Source organism: Atractosteus spatula, chromosome 8 (assembly GCF_055471065.1).
Source record: "Atractosteus spatula isolate fAtrSpa1 chromosome 8, fAtrSpa1.hap1, whole genome shotgun sequence".
NCBI lineage: Eukaryota > Metazoa > Chordata > Actinopteri > Semionotiformes > Lepisosteidae > Atractosteus > Atractosteus spatula.
This window is the reverse complement of record NC_142713.1, coordinates 34,667,313-34,691,225: the sequence shown is the minus strand read 5'-3', so window position 1 is coordinate 34,691,225 and position 23,913 is coordinate 34,667,313. Positions and strand designations below refer to the sequence as shown.

The window sequence follows — 23,913 nt, the reverse complement described above, 5'->3', positions numbered from 1 at the left end:
CTAAGAAATGATTCACCAAGAAAAATTGTTCTTTATATTAAGAGATAAAGAGTTAAAGTAAAAAAAATCCAAAGAGAACAGTATCAAAGCATACTTCTACTGTAGATGTTGTACTTTAAATCCAAAAAGTAGGCTTGTCACTTCTCTATACTAGCACTAGAGAGCAGTGGCTGTTCATAATCACACATTTTCTCTATTGCTATAAGAGGGATGATGTATAGAGTCAGAGTATTATATATGTATTATTATACATGTACAATGTATTGTAATGAAGACAAACCTTCCTTATAATACACCTTACATGTGTATTAAACCTGCTTTTATCATGGCTGCCTAATCAGTTGTTCTCTGCACAAAATTAAAATTTAATAATTCTATTTTTTGTAATACCCAGTAAATCAGATACCAGCCTAAAGCAGATTTGAAAAGGAGTGAGGAAATATAAAATATTCCAGCAATGATGGAGTTTTTGTTTTTTAATTTGGGAAATAAGACAGGAATAAAAGGACTTGTGTTAGACAAACATGCATCAAATGTACAAAAAACTTTTCAAAAGGTGAAAACAACTAGTTTAAAAGAAAAAACGAACAAAAGATTTAGATGCAAACTAGTTTTAAATGCAAACCTTTTATTATTTGAACTGAATGTGTCCTTTGAATTTCTTCTCTATCTAGTCCTATTATATTTTTTAAATTAAATGAATACATCAGGTTAATCATTTACTGAATGATTAAACCAAGTTATTGTAGAAAACAGATGATTAACATTAAATGAATGTCTTGTGCCATTATTATTCACGTTACGCAGAATGAACAAGTATCATAAAAAATATCTTTAGACATCCAATACAAAAATATCTTACTGAAATTCTGCATATTTCCTGAATTAAGGGTCACATTTCATTATTTCCCTCAAACATACTGTAGCATAACAAGAGGAGTCAAGGTCAAAAGACAAGGCAAGACTCGTGGAAGAACTCTTGCTGTGTGGAAGCAAACCCTGCTCACTTATGACCCCTGGGCAGTCCTCTAAGAACTGGTGTGTGAGGTTTCTAGGGTAAGACAACAAGGGTCGATAGCATCCAGGTACGTTCAGTTTCAGCGGAGTTACCCTGAACTTACACGACTGTAACCCATCCTCAGCAAACCTTTTTTGGTACCAGTCACCAACTTCGTTATCCGGATATTTTACACTATTCCCTGGCAGTGGAAGGATGACCTTTAAGAAAGGAAAGAACATAATTTGTCAAACAGGATTTTTTTCAATTAACATTGAGGGATAGTGTTATTAAAATGTTGCTTGTAGATCCTATTAATGAACCCAAATACAAAGCTACAAATACCAAATGAATATTTCAATGAAGGGAGCCTGACAGAGCACGTACCTGACTCAGTTTGTAAATCTTTCCTGATTCTTCTTCAGCAGTTACAACGTGAACCTGTGAGGCAGAGAGTAAAATAAGTAATGAAAAATATTTTATGTAACTCAAATAAAAAAAGCACTTGTTTTATCCAATAAAACCCTCTGTTAGGAGTACAGGATTACCCATAGAGCCTGAGATTGCCAGCTTAAAGCCAGGCTGCGTGCCAGTGGATGAAGCAAATTTGGCCTGAGCACTGCTGCAAGTGGGTCAAGTAAATTTGCATTTCTCTGCACAGCAGCAGCTCTTGATCCCAACAGCATGCCTGCGGGATCAGGAAGCTTTTAATGGCTGCTTAGAAATGAGCTGACTGTTTCGAGTGAGTGAAAAAAGAGAACACATTTGACATGGTTTTGGGGTAACTCATTCCTGATCAGTACACAACCACAGTGCCAAGACATTAGAAGCAAATAGTTTTTGATCACAATGAAGACGTACAAATGACTTATGAAACCAAAAGAATGTGAAAAGTAATCTATGTCAAAGTTACAGTTAAGCAAAGTTTAATCCATGAATAAGTTCAGTATTATATTTCTATAATAAAAAAGTGATCTAACACTTAGGAAGTCTTAAATCCAAAGTCAGTATTAAAAATAATTCTTCAGATTGGCCTATCTCTTATAGGCTAATAAAAGCAACTGTAGTTCTAATTATACAGTGTTACCTTGTTATATTGTGGGTACCAGATCATATTGTATGAGTACAGAATTTTTATTCCCATAATCATTTATAATGCCCAAAAGACAAATTAATAGACAGCATGTAAGAAAGTACCATTTCACCAGTATGCAGTTTAACTTAAACAGCTCTTCTATTTAAATTGTGTATCTAAACTGTAAAATGTTCTAAACTAGAAATAGCGCAGAATCTTAAAATGTTTATACACATTTTGAATGTTTATAGAAACAACCTGTCAAAGTTACATTTAGGAAAAAAGCAGCACAAGCATTTGGGCTTTGTAAGTGCTATATGTTCTAGTTTCATGGTAAATGTGTTTACATACTGTACACTACAGTACATAGTAACATAAAAAAATCAGTATTGTGGGTTTTCTTTCACTTATTTTATTTAAGCTGGCATTGACTTAAAACAATAACTATATTTTTCTTGGAATAATTCAAAATTTAAAGCTGTCTCAAAAATTTTAATTTAGTCGCTGCAGCATAGATGCATCTTGCTGGGAAAAGTAAGGGTGGGGTGAGGTGATCATATTCTTGCATTATCTGAAAATACTGCATTTTGAAATACAGCTGTTTTAAAAACCAAATGTTTTAAAAGCCAAATGTAAAGGATGGAGGATTCTTATTTAAATACAGATTCATCATTTTTTGTTATATCCACTCAGATTTTGCCTTATGTTAAGGCCCAAGAACATTTATATCAATGCTGACAACAGGCCAGTCATGACTGTGATGCTACATACTCTCCTGAGGAGATATTCCACTTCTATTGTAGTACCCTGTGTATGGACTACCTGGAAACCCAAGCGGCCTAGTGGCTACTATTCGCATTCGGAGAACCATGGTTACAAAAGACACTTAATGTTCTTTTTTGTTTTGATGAGTAACCACCAACTAATATAATATTATATCAAGATTGTCATGCAGTAGTCCTAGTGAACCTAATACTGTACCTAAGCATCAGGACATGAACACCATGTTCTGAGATACAGGCAGCTGCAAAGGGGTTAGACACACCCATGGGGTTGAATCTCACAAAATATCCTGAACTGAACTGACTAATCTTATGGGAGCTTGCTGTCACTTCTGTCAGAGAACACTGGGGCACAATTCCAATTAACAGAGGACTAAACATTCAATATTTCATTTAATATAAAAAGAGAACACAGTTGTCATGGTCACATTAAAGTTTTCTTTTTGTTTTGACTGATGGATGCTGACATCCACAGCTATATTGAGGGCTGAAGTCCTATTTAGACCAGAAAATAAAACAGTAAATAAGCCTTTGCTTCACTATTATATTGTAAGTTTTACTGTGAAAATTTGAAACAGGCTAATTAGCAAAATTCCTAAATATTAAACTACATAAAATCATTGGGCTTATTTAAATCCCTGGTTTCACATTCTTACTGTAACATGTATACACATATTTTGCCCATAGGTTGCCTGCAGAAATAATTACTTATAAAGTGATCATTACACATTGTTAAATTAGTTTTTCTAGAAAAAGTTAGATTATCTAATTGAAAATGAAAATTTTAGTTTACTATACTCTATTTTAGTAATCTATTTTAGTCCTTCTCACAATCACATCACTGGCAGATTTTCTTATATGATCATGTCTGATACATGACTGGGCAAGAGTCAGTCACCAGCAATACAATTTGAGGTACAGTAAACGGCATTTCTGAAGGCTGTGCTTATGATTTTTGCTTGGCACACTGGGAGTGTGTTTTTATACAGATGTTTTGAAAAAGACTATTATATTATTATAATGAAAAATCAATATACAGTATGAAAAGCAAGGCAGAAAACTTCCATTTCAAAATGCTGCCTTTCAGCAATGGCTGTAATTCTGAAGACTGCAAGCCTTAATGCATTATTTTAAAAATACAGAAAAAATCTTTCACTTTTATTTTCTATAAAAAAAACCTATCATAACATGGAAATGACATTTATTTATTGTGTTCCACAAACAAATAATCGGACAGACTGAACAGGGAAGAATGTCACATATATAAGGTATGCTTACTCATATGGACAGGTTGTTACCTGATTATGCCTCAATACAGTGCTTTCTTCGCTCATATCAGTTGACCAGACCAGATCCCCTTTCACCACCTCTTCACCAAACTGCTGTAGTCTGAAGGAAGCAGCTTCATTCCATACTCTGCTGCAGTAGGCATGAATGTACAAGACACGCATGCCATGTGGCAAACTCAGCCACCCCCGGATGCAGCCCTCGTGCCCTACACCATATCGATTCAACGCACGCAGCATCATCCTCTCCCGCACCTTGTACTCTGGCATCAGGGCTAGGCTTTCTTTAGCATCCTCTGGAATTCATTCAAGAAAGACTCTTTATGACTGTGTGAAACTGAAAAACCAATAGGCAGCACATCAGCAGAGACATCAACAAGCTTATAATCTGTAAACCGAAGCAGACTGAATCAAACAGTACAATTCTTTAATTAACCAAGAGGAAATGGGAAATGTCTCCCTTTGGAATTGTGGAACTAGAACGTGAACCAAGGGAACCAATTTGCTGTTTGTGGTCTTGAATTACATCAAGATACTAAGGGGATATGAGATGTAACCAGAGCAAAACACCGACATGATAAAATGTGATGGTTTAACCTGCTTGTGAAAAGCAGTAACAAATATTAAGCCATTCTGAAACTGTATGCAGTAAAAAGACACACCCTTCTAAGTAAATCCAGTCAGACAATAAATATCCAAATACCCCATCTCACATGCAGGAATATTTACCAGTTTATATGCATAAATATTGATAAGTGCATTTACTGCACTGTTCAGTGTTTGGAATCTTCTATTTAGTTAGATTATTATGTTACTAAAATAATACAGGTGATTCCTAATCTATGTCTGAATTGCCCTCATAATCATAGTTCTTTAAGATGCAGACATTTACACAATGACTGGCCTTAAAACCCTTTAAGAGGTGCTTATTCTCACCAGTCTGAAGAAAATGACGTTTTGCTTTGTTTTGGGGGTCACTGTTCTCCTCTGGTGTGAAAAATAACTTGACAGCTGACACCTGTGAAGCAGAAACAGATATATTGAAACATAAAATTGTTTAGATCTTATAAAAACATATAAAAGGTTACAACTGAAAGGAGGCCATTTGGCCAATCAAGTCTGATTTTTAGTTAGTAGTTAATGAATCAAAGGATCTTATCCTGCTGTTTCTTAAAAGAAGCCGGTGTATCAGCCAACACAATGTCTTGTTAGCTTGTTCAATAGTTCCACAGCCCTTTGGGTAAAGAACTATCTGCTTTTCTGAGTTTTAATACACTACCTCAGTTTCTACAGGCGTCGCCTGGTTTATGTCTCACTGTTCATTCTGAAAAAATCTGCTGGTCAAACTTATTTCAGGTCTCCTCATAAGATTCTCTATTCAAGATTAAAGAGGTTCAGTACTTCAGTGAATGTCAGTGTAGGACCTTCCCTTAAGCCCTGGAATGTATCTGGTTGCTTTTTTCTGGATAGATTACAGAGCAGCAATATATTTTCTATAACATGCTGTCAAAATGGCACAAAATATTTTAAAAGAGGCCTTACTAGTCCATTATCTAATTTTAACATAACATCTCTTGATTTAAATTAGCCAGCAGCCATATCACCCTGTACTCAAAACTGGCAACCCACTGAAGCTAAGCACGTGTGAGCCTGGTCAGTACCTGGATGGAAGACCTCCTGGGAAAAACTAAGGTTGCTGCTGGAAGAGGTGTTAGTGGGGCCAGCAGGGGGTGCTCACCCTGCGGTCTGTGTGGGTCCTAATGCCCCAGTATAGTGACAGGGACACTACACTGTAAAAAGGCACCGTCCTTCGGATGAGACGTAAAATCGAGGTCCTAACTCTCTGTTGTCATTAAAAATCCCAGGACATTTCTCAAAAAATACGGGTGTAAACCCGGCATCCTGGGCAAATTTCCTATTGGCCTTTACTAATCATGGCTTCCTAATAATCCCCATCTATGAATTGGCTCTTTTCTTTTCCCAGTGATAGCTGAGGTGTGGTGAGTGTTCTGGCACACTATGGCTGCTGTTGCATCATCCAGGTGGATGCTGCACATTGGTGGGGGTGGAGGGTTCCCATTACCTGTTAAGAGCTTTAAGTGGAGGGTCCAGAAAAGCGCTATATCAGTATAAGCAATTTTTAAAAATTATATGCCTTTAACTACTGTATATATTCTAGCATTTTGATTTGTCTTTTTAATTTCTTCTACAAGAACACATCTTCTACACATCTACAAGATATTAATGATTTAGATAAATATTTTTTAAGAAGCACCCATTTGTAGCTCAGTTTCCCATTTTATTTAATTTTTTTTTGCTACCCACAAACAGGTGTTTAAAGTCTTGAATATAATGTAAATCTATTTATTTTACCCTCCATTGCAACATTCCTTTCATTTTCTGTCTTGACCCTTCTAATATTTTTTACTCATGCTTGCAATTCATCTTTAACTGGAACCAATGTTTTTTAAATAATTTTCTAAAGCTCTTTATTTCCCTTATATTGATCCTAATTGATTTGTTGAACCATTTAGGATTCAGTTGTTTTGATTTATTCACTTTTGGGAAAATATGCACTGTGCTTCAAGCAGAATCTTGAAGTTTAAACAGTTGTCATCCACTGTCCACTGATTTCTTATCCACCCTATACTACTTTAGTTGTCTTAAACTGTCTCTCATCTCAGCTTGTTTTGAGATATATGTTATGGCACAATATAATGTGAATTGAACTCTATGGAAAAAAATATAGAAATATAATAGAACTGAGTACACATTAGTATCTTTTGTATTTTATAGGCAAAGGGATTGGATTACTCCTTATTCTAAAATGCAAAATTCACACACACATATACTGTATATATATACAAAACAGCTGTAGCTGTAGCTGTAACTTATTTCAAATTATTTATTTATTTAATGTGTGTTCTTACAGAAAGAAATGTTAAAAATAAAACCATATATAAATTATGTTAAAACATTAAATAACCTACCATGTCCTCTTTCAGTAATGCCAGCCCTATCTGATCAGCTTGAATAGTCTGTCCTGTACCAAACCTTTGAGGCCCATAATAATTCACAAACCCTTTAGACTGCAATATAAAAAAGACCACAAACACATACAAGGAAAAACTTTAAAAGGAAAAAAATAAATTATATTCCATGTTACTATGATTTGTAGTAAATAACATGATAGTATCTCCACGGAGCAAACTGTGAAGGAAAAGCCACACTGAAAAGTTTTTAAATTTCAATTAAATATAGAGTGATGCGTAAAAGAATTCCAGGTAAATAACAAAACATATTTGCAGAGCACCTTACAAAATTATTACAATAGCTATGAACTTTTCATTATCATAGTAAATGTTTTAAAAAGTAAATTTTTACAAAGTTACCTTTTAATATTTCATCATTACAGTATATTAGGATGAAATTGGAACTTCAAGAGACAATGGAAGATATATGAATACAAGTTAAAGAGTGGCTTAATATTAATTCATGTTACAGTAACAGGAAGGATTTTAACCTTTACCTTGACATTTTCCAGTGCTTCTTGCACCAATTGTTGAAGATCTGTTGTGTCATCATCATCTGAGTGTTTCCGAAGATCCCTCACAATAATGTCAAAGTGATTTCCCTGCAGTGCACCAAGTCGAAGAGGCTGTGAAACAGGGTGGGTGTGGTGTAGGTAAATTCCTTTATTTTGAAACTCAGGGCACATTTCCCTCAGCCTACCAATAAAAAAAAATCAAACTGGTTAATTAAAAGCTAAGCAATAGTAAGCTTCTCAATGTTATTGCAAACCTGAAACAAATGAGGGAAAATTTGCTCATGACTTTTCTGGCTTAATGAAGAAGATACAGATCACCAATTAAGAGCAAAGACATCAATTATAAAGTCACCCAACAGCACATTGTACACCCTCACACATGGTTCAAACACTGCAGAATTAGAGAGGTGGCAGTGTATTGCATCTGGCCAATCTGGACACAAGATTCTTGGTTCTGAACAGCACAGCACATTCTGTCGGATCCAGACTTAACTGTGCTTTTTTCAACCTCCAGAATAAAAAGTAATGTGGTTTACACTATGTAATTTCTGTCAATGTGTTTCAGAAATCTGGGACAAAATCAACAGGAACATCTGTATATTTCACTGAACTCTGTACCTCTGTAGAGAGACCTTCTTCACTACCATTGACTGGTACGTGATAGCCCTTTTGTCTTTGATTCCAGCATAGGTGAAATCTGATGGGAGCACACCAAATGCGGAAGCCATGTAGCTGATTGCTTCCAAAGTTTCCAGATTTTCCTTTTGTAGAGTAAAAGCTGCAGAAAATATGACATGGGGGTGGTCAGGTAGTTCAGTCTGGGTAGTGTGTTAGCAAGGGATTTTAAGAAGCATTACAGTTGCAATATACTTTTGTAAACTTTTTTTAATTAAAAGGTTGTGTAAAATAACTTTGTAAGATGTAAGGATCTCTTATTAGCTGTTACACACACACAATACAAGTTATTGTAACATTCTAGAAATTTTATTTCTAGAATTAATTAATTTTACACAAGTAATGCTTTTTCAAACACAGTATTGGATAATTCTCTTCCTTAGAAAACTTTCCAAGTTAAACATACCTGAAACATATTTATGTCACCATATCATATGTCATATATACTGTATACACAGACAATAAAAACATTGTCATTGCTGTCTCATGTACTAGGAAACATCATCAAATGAGGAAATTAAGACATTATGACCAAGAAAAAATTACTACCTATAACATCTAAAATACATTATTTATATGTATTCCTGAAACAAGAATATGAGATATGTTAATTATATTCAAGAGACAAGAATATTTAAAGAAATATAAAAAGTTCTGGTTGATCTCGTACACAAATTCCATTCAATGTTAAATCCATACACTTAAGTGAAAAATTAATCACGCCAATGTAAACGTCCATTTAACAATTTGTTAATAATAAGAATGTTAAGTTCTCTAAAGCTTTTTTCAGCCAAGTATGATAATTCACCCAGGGAGTTGTGTAAGCATGCGCAGGCAGCAAAAGATCAGCTAAACAGGCAAGAAAACGCTTTAGGAGAAAACAGTGTTTCAGGTGTGAAATATACAGATCACCAATTCAATTTCAGCCTTAACCTGTCTCTGCCCCCGCTGCGATTAGAATATACACAAAGGACTGAAATCTTTAGAGTAGATGATCAGGTGTTTCGCAGACGTAAGCATAGTACGTAATTCAGGCTTTATGAACTCACACCTGGGATTCGATTCATTAAAAAAACGTATTTTTGTAAAAACTGCACCGGGTATTAGATCTTGTTTATATTAAGGTTATATCACTGGGCAGTGGTGGACAGTGTGCTATTTTGTCAGTAACCTGCTAATCTGCTTAACAACTGTAGAAAACATGATTTTATTTCTGTACAGAATGCGTGTTAAATTACAAAAATTAAAGTGTTTCAAATGTTTAACTAAGAAGTAGTGTAGTCTGCAAAGGAACAAGTAATAGGTTTACTCCATTCTGAAAAGAGAAGAGAGAAAACACAACGTTTCGGCTGTGAAGACGCGATTCCATATTATATTCCGTATTAATCAAATTCTAAAAGTATGTTTTTGTTTACTCTGATAACGAGCGTATTCGCAGAAAAGCTTAAAACTATCACTTTTCTCACAAGGTATATAAACGTACAGTAATATGGTCAGGAGAACGTAAAAACGTTTCCGAAATAACCACATGTAAGACTTTGATGCTTAAAATGTTTAGGAAGAAATGGAATACTGGTGTGTATTTTTTCTTTAAACTACCAATACCAGCCATATACAGTACAGTTTACATAATACGTTTATGCTCCTAAATTAATATAGTTTATGACCTTCAGATACGTTATGCTCCTCTTCTTTTTATGCTCAGCTACTAAAATTTCCCTTTAGTTGTAAAATTCCATATAAATATTCAATACTTAGTGGATTAAAATGTGCACAGTAAAGAGATTAAATGATTAAATCTTTTTACCAACCAATGCAACATAAGTGCCCCTGTCGGTCATTTTCGCCAGCCAATCACGTACCGCGGTACGCCGTGGTGGCCTGTGGGTAGTTGCATGTGGTACGGGTTTGTACTGCGAAGTTTGAATGGCTGCATCTGTATTGTTACTCTTAACATACACTTAATCTGCTCATCTTCAATTAACACTGTTTTCCTACCTGTATAAATGGTATCATCTTCTTCATCATCGGTAGCTTTCCTTTTCTTGGGTAACATTTTTTTTTCTCGAAATCTCACAGTAATTGCTGTATTTGGTGGACCACCACTGTCCACAGCAGCAAAGCTTTTAGTTTCCACTAGTTTACCAAAGTGCTTGTTGACAAAATGATGGACTGCTTTTCTGTGTTCTTTATCATTGTCTGGTTTAAACGTAAATGTTGACCTTTGGACTTTGGCATCTAAAAAACGAAAAAAGTCCTCCGACTCCTCCTCTGAAACCAGGTGTGCAAGCATATTATAATGGGGATCTTCCTTTACGAGAATCTCACAATTATTAGTTAATGTCATTAAAAAAGGGAACTTATGTCGAACAGCACGGTGCACACTGGCTCTCTGGCTTTTGTCTGGATAAGTACCCAGTGATAATTCGGTGCTGTGAACCTTTTCATCCGCACTGGAGCCTGGGCATAATCTAATAGTCATAGCATACTGCGTCAGCTCTTCATTCACTGAAGTATCCAAAACAAAGTCCAGATCCAAAGTCTCTTCACATGCCCCTGCTATATCAGCAGTCTGAAAGGTCTGTATATCATTATTATAGGGTGGCATTATTATTTCTTTCTCTGCATAATGTTTGTCTTCAAATGATCTTGCCACCTTTTTATTTTTAATCGTTTCATTTACATACTCTTCACTACATTTAGATATCTGGCACATGTTTTCCAATGAATGTACTAACTGCCCATTCACATTGACTTCTATCACCACAAAGTCCCTTGCTGAATTTTTAATGCTTCCTCGGAAACCTGTGTGACCATTAATATAACACAGTGATGGAGTGCAGGTCACTTCTTCACTTCCCTCCTCCATTTTGACATTAGAGTTTTCTTGCCACCTGCTAAAGGGGAGAGAAAAGGTTTAAAACTAAATGACAAAAACCTGTAATTCCAGGTATATATTTATATTAAAAATGTAGATTCTATTGGATCTTCAAATAGTCCAAAACAGGGTTTTTTAAACAAATCTTAAATCTTTACGAAATGTGGATATACAGTAAAGGAAATGCACACGTCAACGGTGTTCTGGTTTCCTCCCAGAGTCCAAAGACATACTGGTAGGTTAACTGACTGGGAAAAGTGGCCCTGATGTGTCTGTCTTGTGATAGACTGGCATCTCATCCAGAGCATACCCTGCTTTGCACCTACTGCTTGTGGTGATCAGTGGATGAAGCAGTTAGAAAATCGATGGATGGGATGGACTGCCAATAGGATGTGAAAAAATGAAACCGCTTGTGATTGAATATAATAAGTACCTAAACAGGTGTTCTAAAGTGTTCATTTTTATGTATGGTGTAATGAATGTTTACATTTTTTTGCTGCAATATTTAAGCTGAACTGCTTTCAAAATTTAGAATTTAACACTCCCTATCGAGTACATGGAATTTCTTTAGATACAAAACCAAAAAGAAATGGACAATCGTAAACAACTTCTGTAGAAACCTGATTGAGAGAGATATTACAAGGTGGCAGTCTTGCTGCCTGACGGGTAAGTTTGACACTTTCAAAAGAATACATTTTCAAACTTATTTAGCTCTTACACTATTTCTTGAGCCTAAAGAAAACACATAACATAATGCCTCCAAATTATACAAGACATCGACAAGAACAACAACGGTATGTTCATTGTTCTGTTAATTTGAAGAGCTGTGGGGCGAGTCTTATATATTTGTAAATCAAATGATCTAAATCATTAACACGTTAAAAGTGTTTAAAATCTTGGTACAAATCTAGAAGCTCTGGATTTTGCTAAATATCGTTGTATGTGAAACATATACATCAATTATGTATTTTCCGGTCATATAACATTACTGACGCCTTTCAATCATTTACCTCAAACTTCTGCTGCAGGCTTCTTATGTACGTAACACTCCATTTTTTACAACGTGCTTTACGCCTGTATTTCCGTGTCACGTGCTTTACATTTTAAAGGTGACGCTTCAATCGAACTTTACATTTTGTTTTCCGCCGACGAATATTATTTAAAGTAAATCGTCACTGTAACGAGGAAGTGAGAGTTGCTCAATTTGGGTAGTTCCCAAAAAGAAACTTTCTGTGTTCTACATTATGAAATGTAAATCCTGTTATAGAGTTTATAGGACAGAACACTTACTGCATAATGTAAATTAATTTCAGATAACGGTATGGTATGTGGCATCAGACACGAATGTTTAGCAGACTTTTAGTTTAAATTTAGCGTTTCCAGCAGTAATATGTGAATCTCTGTCCGTTAGGAATCTGTGAGCTTAACACTTCGTTTACTTGTAGCGTCCTAGAGTTTTGAACGTATCAAATAACGACACTGACAACTGTAAATAAACTGTCACAGAAAGTTGTAGAAGTAACCTTTCATTATTTTAATATACAGTACGCGATGAGTAAAACGATAACCCCATCCACGTACGTCAGGAACTTAAATCATGGCATGTTTCGTAAACTGGCTGATTTTCTGGACCCTCAAGAAGATTGGAAGAAGATTGCTGTGAATATACAAAAACCATCAGGAGAGCCAAGATATAATCAATTTCATCTGAGGTACTGAACTCGTGTTTTTTTTGTTAAAGGCACAGCTAAATACAAATGTCTTAATTTCCTGAGAATTTTAAAAAATACGTTACTTGTTGATGCATCAAAAATGATACATCTAAATTATAAATTAAATGTGTAAACGACTGTCTCCTTAGCTACCAGTGATCATCCAGAATAAGTTAATAGTAGCAATACAATGTTTAATATACATTATATAATCCTGAAATAATGTTTTGGCCTAGTGGTACCGTATTTAATCTGCAAGCCTTTTTTTGACTGAAAATTCCCTCTCTATAAATTAACCACTAGTAAAGAACTAAGAAATAAAAAACATTTGTGCATAGCAAGTTACTCCAGTACTTCTGCTCTGTGGTATCAACCTTGTACCATTTTCTGAGTTTCAGAGAATTCCCCTGATTTAGGTGTGTTGCCAGAAATGTAACTAATTGGACATCAAGAAATGGGAAAGACTAGTTTTTAGTGGGAATGTTCAATACATTGTCATTCCCACCTGTGTCTGTTCATCATTATATGATCAGAGTTGTTTAGTCAGAACAAAAGGGATCAAAATCAAGTTGAGGAGAACATTTTGTATGCTGACGTTATGTTATGTCATTCGTTATGCTAAAAGTACAGTATTTTTGAATCCAAGTACTGAGTGCAGAATTAGCTGAGCAGTCAGATCAATTAAAGGCATCATTTAGCTCTAGTGCTTTTAGAGTTTAGCTGTAATGGGCGCCAGCTGACACAGTGGTACCCAGGTACCAGGGGTGAAACCACTTTTTTGGGAAAGAGGACAACTGGAGATAAGCATTCTGTATTCTAATTATGAATTGTATTCAATGAATTGAATTTTTCATAATTTCAGTTTTGTTTTTTTCATAAATTATAATTACATTTAGTTGATTTAATAAAAGTATGTACTACTGTATGTGTTTTATTTTTTATGTACACTTTATTTTGGATTGCTGTATTTAAAGGCGATTTGAACAACAGGCAGCTATTGGCAAAAGCCCAACGTCTGAATTACTTTATGACTGGGGAACAACAAATTGCACGGTTGGTGATCTTGTGGATATTTTGGTGCAGAACCAGTTACTCTCATCTGCAAGCTTGTTACTTCCAGGTAAATGGAATCTGGTTATAGCAGTTTTACAATGTAAAATAATTCATTAATAAACCAACAAAAGCAATTTTATTAAACCAATTTTTGTCGTTTTTAATAAGGTAAATCAAAAAGTTCTTATTTAGTATTCTTTTATAGTAATAATAATAATAATGGCATAATTTGTATAAGGAATTTCCCATGTTTCTATGTTATTTTAGTGAGTTATTTAGGTGTTGCCCTAGATTTCTGAAGGATTAGTCAAAATAATAAAAAAAACTCTGTCATTTGACATTTCTTGCTATTCATAGTCTACTTTCTAAGCACCACAAAAGTGAAAAACAGTTATTTAATCACAGTTTTGGTTTAACAAGAATACCAGATTTATTGAATAAGACAAGCCAGGTTTTCCTGTAGATGCTGTAAAAGAAGCCCCAGTTGCCATAAGGGACACTCAAGAGGCACAAACCATTCCTGTGGGAAGAACAGATGAAAGTTATGCCCCTGATAGCACAACACAGCCAGAAGAAGAGGACTTTGATGGCCAAGGTGAGTATGAGAACATATTTTCCCATTATACATAACCTCTGACCATATGAAAGCCATGTGAACTTGGCTTTTGGCTTTGAGCATCATTGAAAGCAAAGCATTTGCTTCTTTGGATGCTTGTAATGCAGTACAGAAAATAAGTGGCAGCTTACTTAAGGATGTACACATTTGCATTTTAATGAATTTGTACGCATTTATAGCTATTAGGCTGTGTGCAAATAGAAATTTAAGATGAGAATGGAAAGATTTGGAATTGAAACATTCAATTGGAGCAGATTGGAGCAAAACAAATAGTGCATCTTGATTGTCTGTTAAAGATGTAGTGACATCCACTATTGGAAACAGTATTATATTGATTCTTTGGAATACCACAATAGAAAAATACAGAATCAATCTTTTATTTTGAATTTCAAATTACATTTTATTTATTTGCTTTATACTGTAAGCCTTTAAGGCCCAGAGCAGAGCCTGCAATGATTGCAGCAATGATGCTCTGTCACTGACTACACTGAGTGGGCTACTGGAGTATGACCAGCTTGATACTCCCTGGCCAGTTCTGGTGTTGGTCTGTCAGTTGTAAACAGCCATTTAGGGAAATTGTGATTACAGCTGGTTACACTTCCCAGGTAGTAACCCGGTCAAGAACTAGTGATGTTGACCAGTGCTCCAAATGAGTGCATATGCTGATTGTACCACTTGACCTCTAAATTCTAAATACTTAATTAGCCATCTAACACTTTAAATACATGATTGAAATGTTAGTTATTTTACCCAACAGAAATATTTACAAGTACAAAACCATCTTAGGCTGGAATGCATGCGATACGTACATTCTGTTAAAGCAAGCTGCAATGAATGGATACAGCAACCTAATGCAAAGCAATTTAAATATGTTTTTTTAGGAATTGTACTTTGCCTCTCATGAGTACCTTTGTATGTTTCAGGTTTCAACAGATTTTCTTTCCAGGAACTAAGAAAGCTGACCTGTAATTTTGATGAGCGCCCAGTATCTGAAGGTGGGAATAAGCTTGGTGAGGGTGGTTTTGGAGTGGTATACAGAGCTTGCATCAATAAGAAAGTGGTAGCAGTGAAGAAACTAACTATGGTAAGTGTCCTTCTAGACACAAGATCAGTATTGGTAGAATATACTGAGTGTTAAACTGCTGAGGTTGTTTATGGGCAACTATACTGAACATCAAAATAAATTCTGGCTATATGTTTGTAGAAGAATGAAGTACATGGATTTCAGATATTAATTATATGATTTTCACTACAGTTTGATTAATTTATCATTCATGACTGACAGCGATGTACTCCAGTGACTTTAAATGTTGTATAAGCAATAAAACATAGAGGATTGGACACAAAAGATGTTGAATGTTGAATGTTAAGGGTGGTGAAAATGAAGAAACACATAAAGAAACCATTATGCCTTGCTTATCAATAGAAAAATGCCTGCTATCAATATATTGGAGACTAGACCAGGTCAGTGCACCATCACTTATTGTTAAAGCCAAGCAATTTCTAACGTGACTAGATGTTCTTCATTGATAGGCCAAGATCAGAGAAACCTTGAGTCATTATATGTCATGTCCAAGTGTGATGGTCTGGCCGCAAGTGTCTGTTTGCTACAGAACTGCACATGCAGCGACTGATGGCACCCTGACTGCATGGAGTTACATTCATAACTCCATGCAGTCATACTCCATAGGTCTTGAGACCTTCCTAGCTGCTCATCATGATGTGACAAACATTCTTGCTGGACAGCATGCCCTCATGCTTCTGATGTAGCTTTCTTGCAGGATGAGAATGTAACAGTTATGCCATATTTTGTGGGAAATTCTTCATCATGGGAGCAGCACACAGATTCAGTTTTTCTTGAACTCAAGAAGGACAGCAAGGCACGCAGGGTCTGCCATACAGAACAGACAAACTGCAAGGGTTGCCCAACTCCTATATAGCTTCAGAAAGAAGTTTCTCAAAAAGAGTACTTGTCCAGTTCTTTGATATGTAATTACTTCTTGTCTTTTCCTTTGATATGAAACAGTGGTTGTTTTGCTTGAGTTGCTGTCCTGCTTTATGGCTTGTTTATGGGTGTTGGTTCTGTCCTTTGAAATGTAGTGTAAGTTACTAGAACTGCTAAAGCAAGTCAGCTTTATTCTGACTTAACATAACTTTTGGAGACGGCTAAGTTAACAGATCCTAGCAATACCTTCCACTATATGGGTTATTAGTAATACTACAGTGCTGTATAATATTAGGGCTGGGCGATATGGCCAAAAACATTATCACGATAAAAAATTTCATATCAGTCGATATCGATAATTATCACGATAAATGTCAAATCATTATTTCTTTCAAGTTTAAAGGCAGATTTTTTCTCCTGAGTGAAAGTTGAAGAAACCAGACAGTTGCTTGGTAAATTAAACAACTCTTTATTTTAAGAACACAACAAACACTTGCCAAACAGCAGAAACATTAAACAAATCTGAGGTAGAGAGTATTCAAGTTTTTTTAATGTCAAAATATGCATGAGTAAAATTTACAAAATAAATATCTTAATAGAAAAATTAAATACTCCAGTGTGATGAAACACACATAGAAGATGGCTCAGACAGACTGCAAAGCTTTAAGTGCTCTGTTTTATGTCTGATCGTAAAAAGCCAAAATATCTCCAAATTACCGCAGTTGAATGACCTTTTCTGTCAACTATGTCATCATCCTTCGAGCTGGTCGTTGGCAGCACTACATTTGCTTCAGTGTCGCTCATTTTTCCACTCTAACTACAATCCTGTCAGCCACCACTGTGTGGGTAAACAACACCACGTTCGCTGCCCGGTCTGCAACACGCACGCGCACTCGCGCAGTATTTTGTGTGCATGCGCGTATCATGCGCAAAGCATAAACATATATATCGAACATTTATCGAACTTTTGTTAAAATTATATCAAGGAAAGTTATATCGCGATAATTATCGTTACTGAATTATCGCCCAGCACTATATAATATTAATATTTACATGTCCCACTTCACTGTAAATATCTATCTCACCAGACTGGAACCCCTTTGAACATTACAGATGTACTGTAATGCTTGCATTGATTCCAGTTGCAGACACACTTGTTGCTTGCCTGTGACTAATAGTTTAGAATAGTAGAATACTAATAATTTATTTCTGTAGTCTGTCTTATAAGTATTGAAAATTAATGGTAGTTTGTTTCTTTCCTAGATATCTGATCTCTCACTCGAGGAGCTAAAGCTTCAGTTTAAGCAAGAAATACAAGCTATGAAAATGTATGTTGTGTTATTTTTAAAAACTTCATTCTAGTAATGTTAATCTGCAGACATGGCGGTGAAAAGAAGATAAGATAGCTGTACGTGGCTCTTTAGAAGCCATTTTTTTAAGGAAGTGTTGTTTTAGTGTATATGATTTTCCACAAATGAATGAATAATAATAATAATGAATATGAATCTTTGTATTATATCACTTACAGTATAACTAATTTATTTATGTAATGTAGACTGACACTGTTTTCTGGATTAATTGTGAAGCTTCAACATGTTGATTGCATGTAATACAGTACACATAAATGATCTGGCCAAACCTGTACTATTGTAAGTAATATATAGTATCCATAATGCAGTCTTACGGATTTGTTTGTCAATTATGCACTTCATATAAATCAATGTCTTTTAAAGTTTCCAGACATTGGGATGTTAAGGTATCAATTTTAAGGAACTCAGTAAGAAAAGACATTGCTTAAATCTGAGGAATGTCAGTGAATTAACGTGGAGTTTAAAGAAAACAAACTTTCCCCTTGTGCTTTGATTATTGTACAGTAATTGTGAAATCTCCGTATCATATCTAGAATATGAAAATTGAATGTAGCCTTTGTAGTGTTTTCTACAGCTGATATCAGGGTCTCAATCTATATTCCTGTAGGGCCTAGAGCCTTCTAGTTTTTGTTCCAACCTGTGTTATTAATTAAACAATTAACCTAATTGTATATTGGTATTATTTATTAAATTATCATTATATTATTTTAAATAATTTTATTATATAATTGTATATGATATCATTATAGTATTTTAGTTTGATACACAGTGTATGCTTTCAGTTGATAAATAAAAATATTAAAATACATTACCTTCAATATGAAACATTTTAGAACCAAGATAGAAATACTACAATTCTGCAATTTAACAATTAAACCCACTATGTAGCTTAGAGCAGAACACACTAGTTTCTCCAGGAATTGAGTTTGACTCACCTGGTTTATACAGTATATACTATGTACTGTACCTTGTGCTGTTAGAAAATAACCTTTCTTTTTCTCAGGCTGAAACATGAGAACCTTGTAGAAATGATTGGGTTTTCTTATGATGGAGATCATCCTTGCCTGGTCTTTGATTACATGTCTAATGGCAGTTTGCTAGACCGACTAGCTTGTCTGGTGAGTATTGTTACAGTACATATTATCTTTCTTTGATTCTTTTCTACTAAAGACAAAAGTTGTTCATTCTTAATAGAGGGGACAGTACTGAAAAAGATGTAACCATCACAGAATAAAGAGAGTAAAAATTCTAGGTTACTCTTAAACATACTTGTGATGTTTGTTTTACATTTTGAGAATTTGATCGATTTTAGGTTTTTAGGATGGTTTGTCCATTCATCCATTCATTTTCTAAACACTTCATCCAATTCAGAGTTGTGGGGGAGCAAGAGTCAATTCTGGCAAGCAATGGACACAAGGTGGAAAACACCCTGGGTGGTGGCCAATCCATCACAGGACACACACAGACAAAGAAACAATTGCACCAGGGCCAATTTTCCCAGAAGCCAATTACCTGCCAGTATATTTTGGAGGAAACCCATGCAAACATGAGGAGAAAATTCAAACGCTGTGCAAACAGTACCCCAGATCTGGATTTGATCCTAGGTCCCCAGCGCTACAAGGCAGCGAAGCTAAATACTGCACCACTATGCTTATAGGATGCTTCATCTGTTAATTATTTTGATCTTGTCAGGACAAGGTTAGATGATGGAGAACATATAGTAGCAAACGTATGTTTTTATGACAGTTCTTTTCCTTAGCAAAGGAGCTCTAATTGTTCGAGTAGGTTCTCTAAAGCTTATCCGACAAGTTTTGTCCCAAGCCATTTTGAACTAACGTCAATCCCTGAGGTTTGGTGATTTTACATCTTTTCCTTCCATTTCAGCTTTTACTGACCTAAATGAACTTATAATTGACATAATTAGACCGATTTTGTTAACTTTGCCCAGCTTTTCATGTGTTTCTGAGACCTAGGAAACTTGGAAGCTTACCCTTCAGGACTGAAGCTGGACCACTCTGCCTTAAACATATTTTATTTATCTAAGAGCTGTACTTTTGTTGTATCCTTTTATGAACAATGAAATCAATTTTCTTGCAGGATGGGACCCCTCCATTACCTTGGAGCAAAAGATGTTCTATTGCTGTGGGCACAGCAAGAGGCATTGAATACCTGCACACCAACCATCATATTCACAGGGACATCAAAAGGTCTTTCGTTATCTAAATTTCAGTATTTGATAGCTGTTTAAAAACAATTTGATCTCTGTTATGAAAAAGAACAATATAGTAACATTAATTTTTTGTAAAGTTACTGTTAACAATGATATAAACTTTATTAATTTTGTATCGCACCACGGAATAGATAATCTGTGAAACTAATTTTCTAATTAGATTTTTAGCATTTGTCTTGTTCCAAAATACATAGCAGGAGCTGTTACCTACCTACCAGTCTGGCAGTCTGGCTATTTTATTAAATGTGTAACTTGCAGGTTCTTCCATGACATACTTTAATACAACAACATAAAAACTGGGAAATCAGTATTTAAGAAGTCACTGTACTGTATATATTATTTGCAGGTCGGTCACTTGTAATCTAAGTTGAAGTTTCCTTTTAGCTCAGTAGTACTAGACTTCATTCAGTTGTTGGCTTCACATTATTCACAGCACAGCAAGACTTGGACACAATGATGACGTGTTTACGATTTTGAAATACAATAATGCAAGATCATTACCCTGCACTTTACAGATTTACAGATACAGACTGTTCAGTTTAGCTGTATAACTAATGTCTGTAGTATTGGTATGGCTGTTGTATTTAGATTACTGAGCTTACATCTAAAGTGTATACATTTAGCAAGCTAAGACCTAGTTTATCCATCTCTTTTGGTTTCACAGCTTGGCCTCTATAAGTTAACTTTATGTAGTAGACGGTAAAACGCACACCTTTTGTATTGTTTCCAGTAAGTTTGGATGCATTGGCTTACTGCCTTGAAGGCGGTGTGGACTTTTTGGCATAATAAAATTTCATGTAGTGCAATCTTTCACTTCCCATCCCAGTCTATGTTCTTGTTCTGCTTTACAGTATTTGTTTGAAGCCTCCATTGTTTGTTGTATGCAAAGATGAAGCATGATACATTAAAGGGACCTTAAGATGTTGTTGAAGTAAAAAAGTCAGGTTCATCCAGACAGAAAAACATCAAAAGGATTTATACAAAACCAGTATAATCTTATCTTCATGTACTGTATATTTTACCTTAACTCTGTAAAGTTAAGATTGTGTTCAGCTTTTTCTGTGAAAGTTAAGGGAATTGGTGCAAAAATAGTTTTTAAGGTTTTTAATTAAAAAACAGATATTGTAACGGTTAAATACTATTACTTTAAAGATAAACCCAAGTAAAAAAGAATGTGTTTTTGTTTGCAGAGATACTGTCAGTAGATTGAATGTTGTGTTTTGGTGTTTGATAGTGGAAACATCTTGTTGGATAAAATGTTTGTGGCAAAGATCTCAGATTTTGGGCTGTCACGTGCCTCAGCGAAACTGACCTCAACAGTAATGACTGAAACGATTGTGGGCACCACTGCTTATATGTCACCGGAGGCCTTAAGAGGAGAGATCACTCCAAAGTCGGATATCTTTAGCTTTGGTGTTGTAAGTAAGATTTATCTTTGAAATGTTTGCTTTCTGTTATTCCTTCAGTTTGAAAACATGAGGTCATGTGTTTGCCTCTTTAACTCATGAGCCTGTTAATCACGCCAGTTTGACTGGGAGAGGTTCTGACTGTGGCTAAGATTTCACAGTAATGCCAAACTAAACACTTTTAAGCGTTGGAGTAGAGGGTATTGAGCTTTCTGCTCATTTGTATACCATCACTAAGAATGCTGTAAGACTTTTGCATAAATCTAAGCGGTGACTGACCTTCATCTGACACAGGAGCTTAAATTTATCTTCTGTGCTAGAGACCATATGGCTAGGTTCTCTTATTTTAAACAATAGAGGCCTGTCACAAATGTTATCTAAAAAGTGGATCAAGAATGATAAAAGATTTGACTCCAGTCAAATGGTTGTTTTCCATTTGTTAATATGTATGTATTATTAATGGAAAAGGCGATCACCACACTATGCAGATTTAAAAGATTTTCAAAGCTTAGAAAAGTTTCTAAAACTAATGTTAAAATAATTCTACAGATTATTTCAATAGTATATTTCTGATTTTCTTTTCTACTTTCTCCAAAAAATGTTGAAATTTTACTCTGATATACTGTAGTTTTGACTGATCACAACATTAACATCTTTCCTGCTACATTAATGCTTATAACCTCATTATAATGAATTTATCAACTGTGACAGGTTTTGCTTGAAATCATATCTGGACACCCTCCAGTTGATGAGAACCGTGATCCCAAGTTTTTGGTAAACCATTTTCATTTTCATCATTTCTTACATTTTATTAATTCTTTTCATACATTTTTATGTGATATTATCCAGGATAACACCCTTGAAATGTCATATCTCATTTGTGATGGTCACACATAGTAAAGTAATGGCAAATACAGTTATGTCATGACTTTTTAGACAGTGGGGTGTTTTAGAAAATCACAGGTTGAAAAGATTCTGAAGATACCGTGCATACCTTTTATTTCTTTGTCAATATACTGTAATAATAAATGCATTTACTTTTCAAGTTCCCCACATAATTTACTTGTAATCTGATTTCTTGAACATATTGAATTCTGGAAGGCAATTTTAAATTATTTATAAATTTGTGCCAAACACATCACAGGATATGAGCTTGATGTGACAAAACTGCATATAAATAAAAAAGTTTCATTTTATTTAGAGGATTATAACATGAGTGTTTCCTGTGAAGTAACACTAAGTATAAAACCATTCCTTTACCTTTGGGTTTCACATGATGAATTTTAATTTTACACTCATCAACCATAAAATCAGATATTTTCAGATAACAAAAGCTAATTTTATTTTTTGTTGTTGTAATGTTTGCTTTGTATTAAAGACAGACCTCTTACAAAAAGAAATTGATTTCAGAATGAAATCAGTAACTGGATATGTTTGGACATGTGAAAGGGGATGAAACTTTATCAAAAACATTAAGAATCCCCACCGCTTGAAAAAATAACAACTTTATAACAATAGTAGAAATTACATTGATTTACAGTATATAAATTTTATGATATATAATATTATATATACTGTACAATTTATAAATATTATATATATATATCAATTTCACAAAACACTTGATAATTTATTAAGCACACATGTCCTTCCCTGTATCTTGTCATAACTGACACTTGCACTTTTTGCTATATAGCTTCACTTAATTGTAACATCTAGGAGTCTCAATATCAGTTTTTCCACAGTAAACAATACTCCTTTGTATAGATGGCTAACTCACTGGATCACTAAACTCAATTGCAGGACACTGAACTTGCCTCTTACAGTATCTAGCCTTTCAGCCTCTGAGATTTCCCAAGGACCACATTACATACAGTACACTGCCAGTCCTCGGTTCTACGGTAATTAAGTGCTTTAATTTCACATCAGCATTTTGTACTTTTATCACAGGAGTTTTGAAAAATATAGTGTAAGTAGCTGAAATGGTGGGAACTGATGGGGAGAAATTAACATGCATAATCTTGCTTAAAAGAAAATCATTATATAATGTGTACTGTATCTATAATATATTGTACATACTGTATATAGGTGTGTTACAGATTTTATTCTGAATCAAATTCATTTCAGTACCAGTAGTTTAAAACTGCTACTTTATACCTTTAAAGAGAAAACAATGACAACATTGTTTGCTAAGCATAACAGTACTGCAGTATGTTTGTTTTTGGCACAGACTCAATCTCCATTTATATTTATATCTATGGTTATATTATAACTTTTGTTTGACAACTCTTTGCATTACAGAATGGTCTTTTAGGTAAACTTCAGATATGATCTGTCAACT

The 23,913-nt window shown here is 34.8% G+C and overlaps 2 protein-coding genes across 2 annotated transcripts in view; one reads left to right on the top strand and one right to left on the bottom strand.

Moving 5' to 3' along the window:
* Positions 1-616: 616 nt before the first annotated feature.
* Positions 617-12,325, bottom strand: pus7l (pseudouridine synthase 7 like). Its single transcript, XM_088922914.1, has 9 exons — positions 12,251-12,325; positions 10,361-11,259; positions 8,306-8,465; positions 7,670-7,868; positions 7,131-7,229; positions 5,077-5,158; positions 4,153-4,436; positions 1,385-1,438; positions 617-1,218 (listed from the first exon to the last, which is right to left on the bottom strand). Exons 2-9 carry the CDS (start codon positions 11,229-11,231, stop codon positions 886-888), a joined length of 2,082 nt encoding a protein of 693 aa, XP_088779040.1. The 5' UTR covers positions 11,232-11,259; positions 12,251-12,325; the 3' UTR covers positions 617-885.
* Positions 12,326-12,414: 89 nt separating this feature from the next.
* Positions 12,415-23,913, top strand: part of irak4 (interleukin-1 receptor-associated kinase 4) — a 14,590-nt gene continuing 3,091 nt past the window's right edge. Inside the window, exons 1-9 of the mRNA XM_088922909.1 lie at positions 12,415-12,952; positions 13,927-14,072; positions 14,469-14,600; positions 15,545-15,705; positions 17,830-17,894; positions 18,940-19,054; positions 20,034-20,143; positions 21,401-21,584; positions 22,284-22,346. Coding sequence (XP_088779035.1) covers positions 12,792-12,952; positions 13,927-14,072; positions 14,469-14,600; positions 15,545-15,705; positions 17,830-17,894; positions 18,940-19,054; positions 20,034-20,143; positions 21,401-21,584; positions 22,284-22,346 — 1,137 coding nt within the window. The 5' untranslated portion in view covers positions 12,415-12,791. The remainder of the gene's footprint in view (positions 12,953-13,926; positions 14,073-14,468; positions 14,601-15,544; positions 15,706-17,829; positions 17,895-18,939; positions 19,055-20,033; positions 20,144-21,400; positions 21,585-22,283; positions 22,347-23,913) is intronic.

Coding starts and splice junctions, on each gene's coding strand:
- pus7l (XM_088922914.1), bottom strand. CDS start 11,231: ATGGAGGAGGGAAGTGAAGAAGTGACCTGCACTCCATCACTGTGTTAT. Junction 5,159..7,130: donor CATTACTGAAAGAGGACATG/GTAGGTTATTTA, acceptor TCTGCTTCACAG/GTGTCAGCTGTCAAGTTATT. Junction 1,219..1,384: donor AGATTTACAAACTGAGTCAG/GTACGTGCTCTG, acceptor CCTTTCTTAAAG/GTCATCCTTCCACTGCCAGG.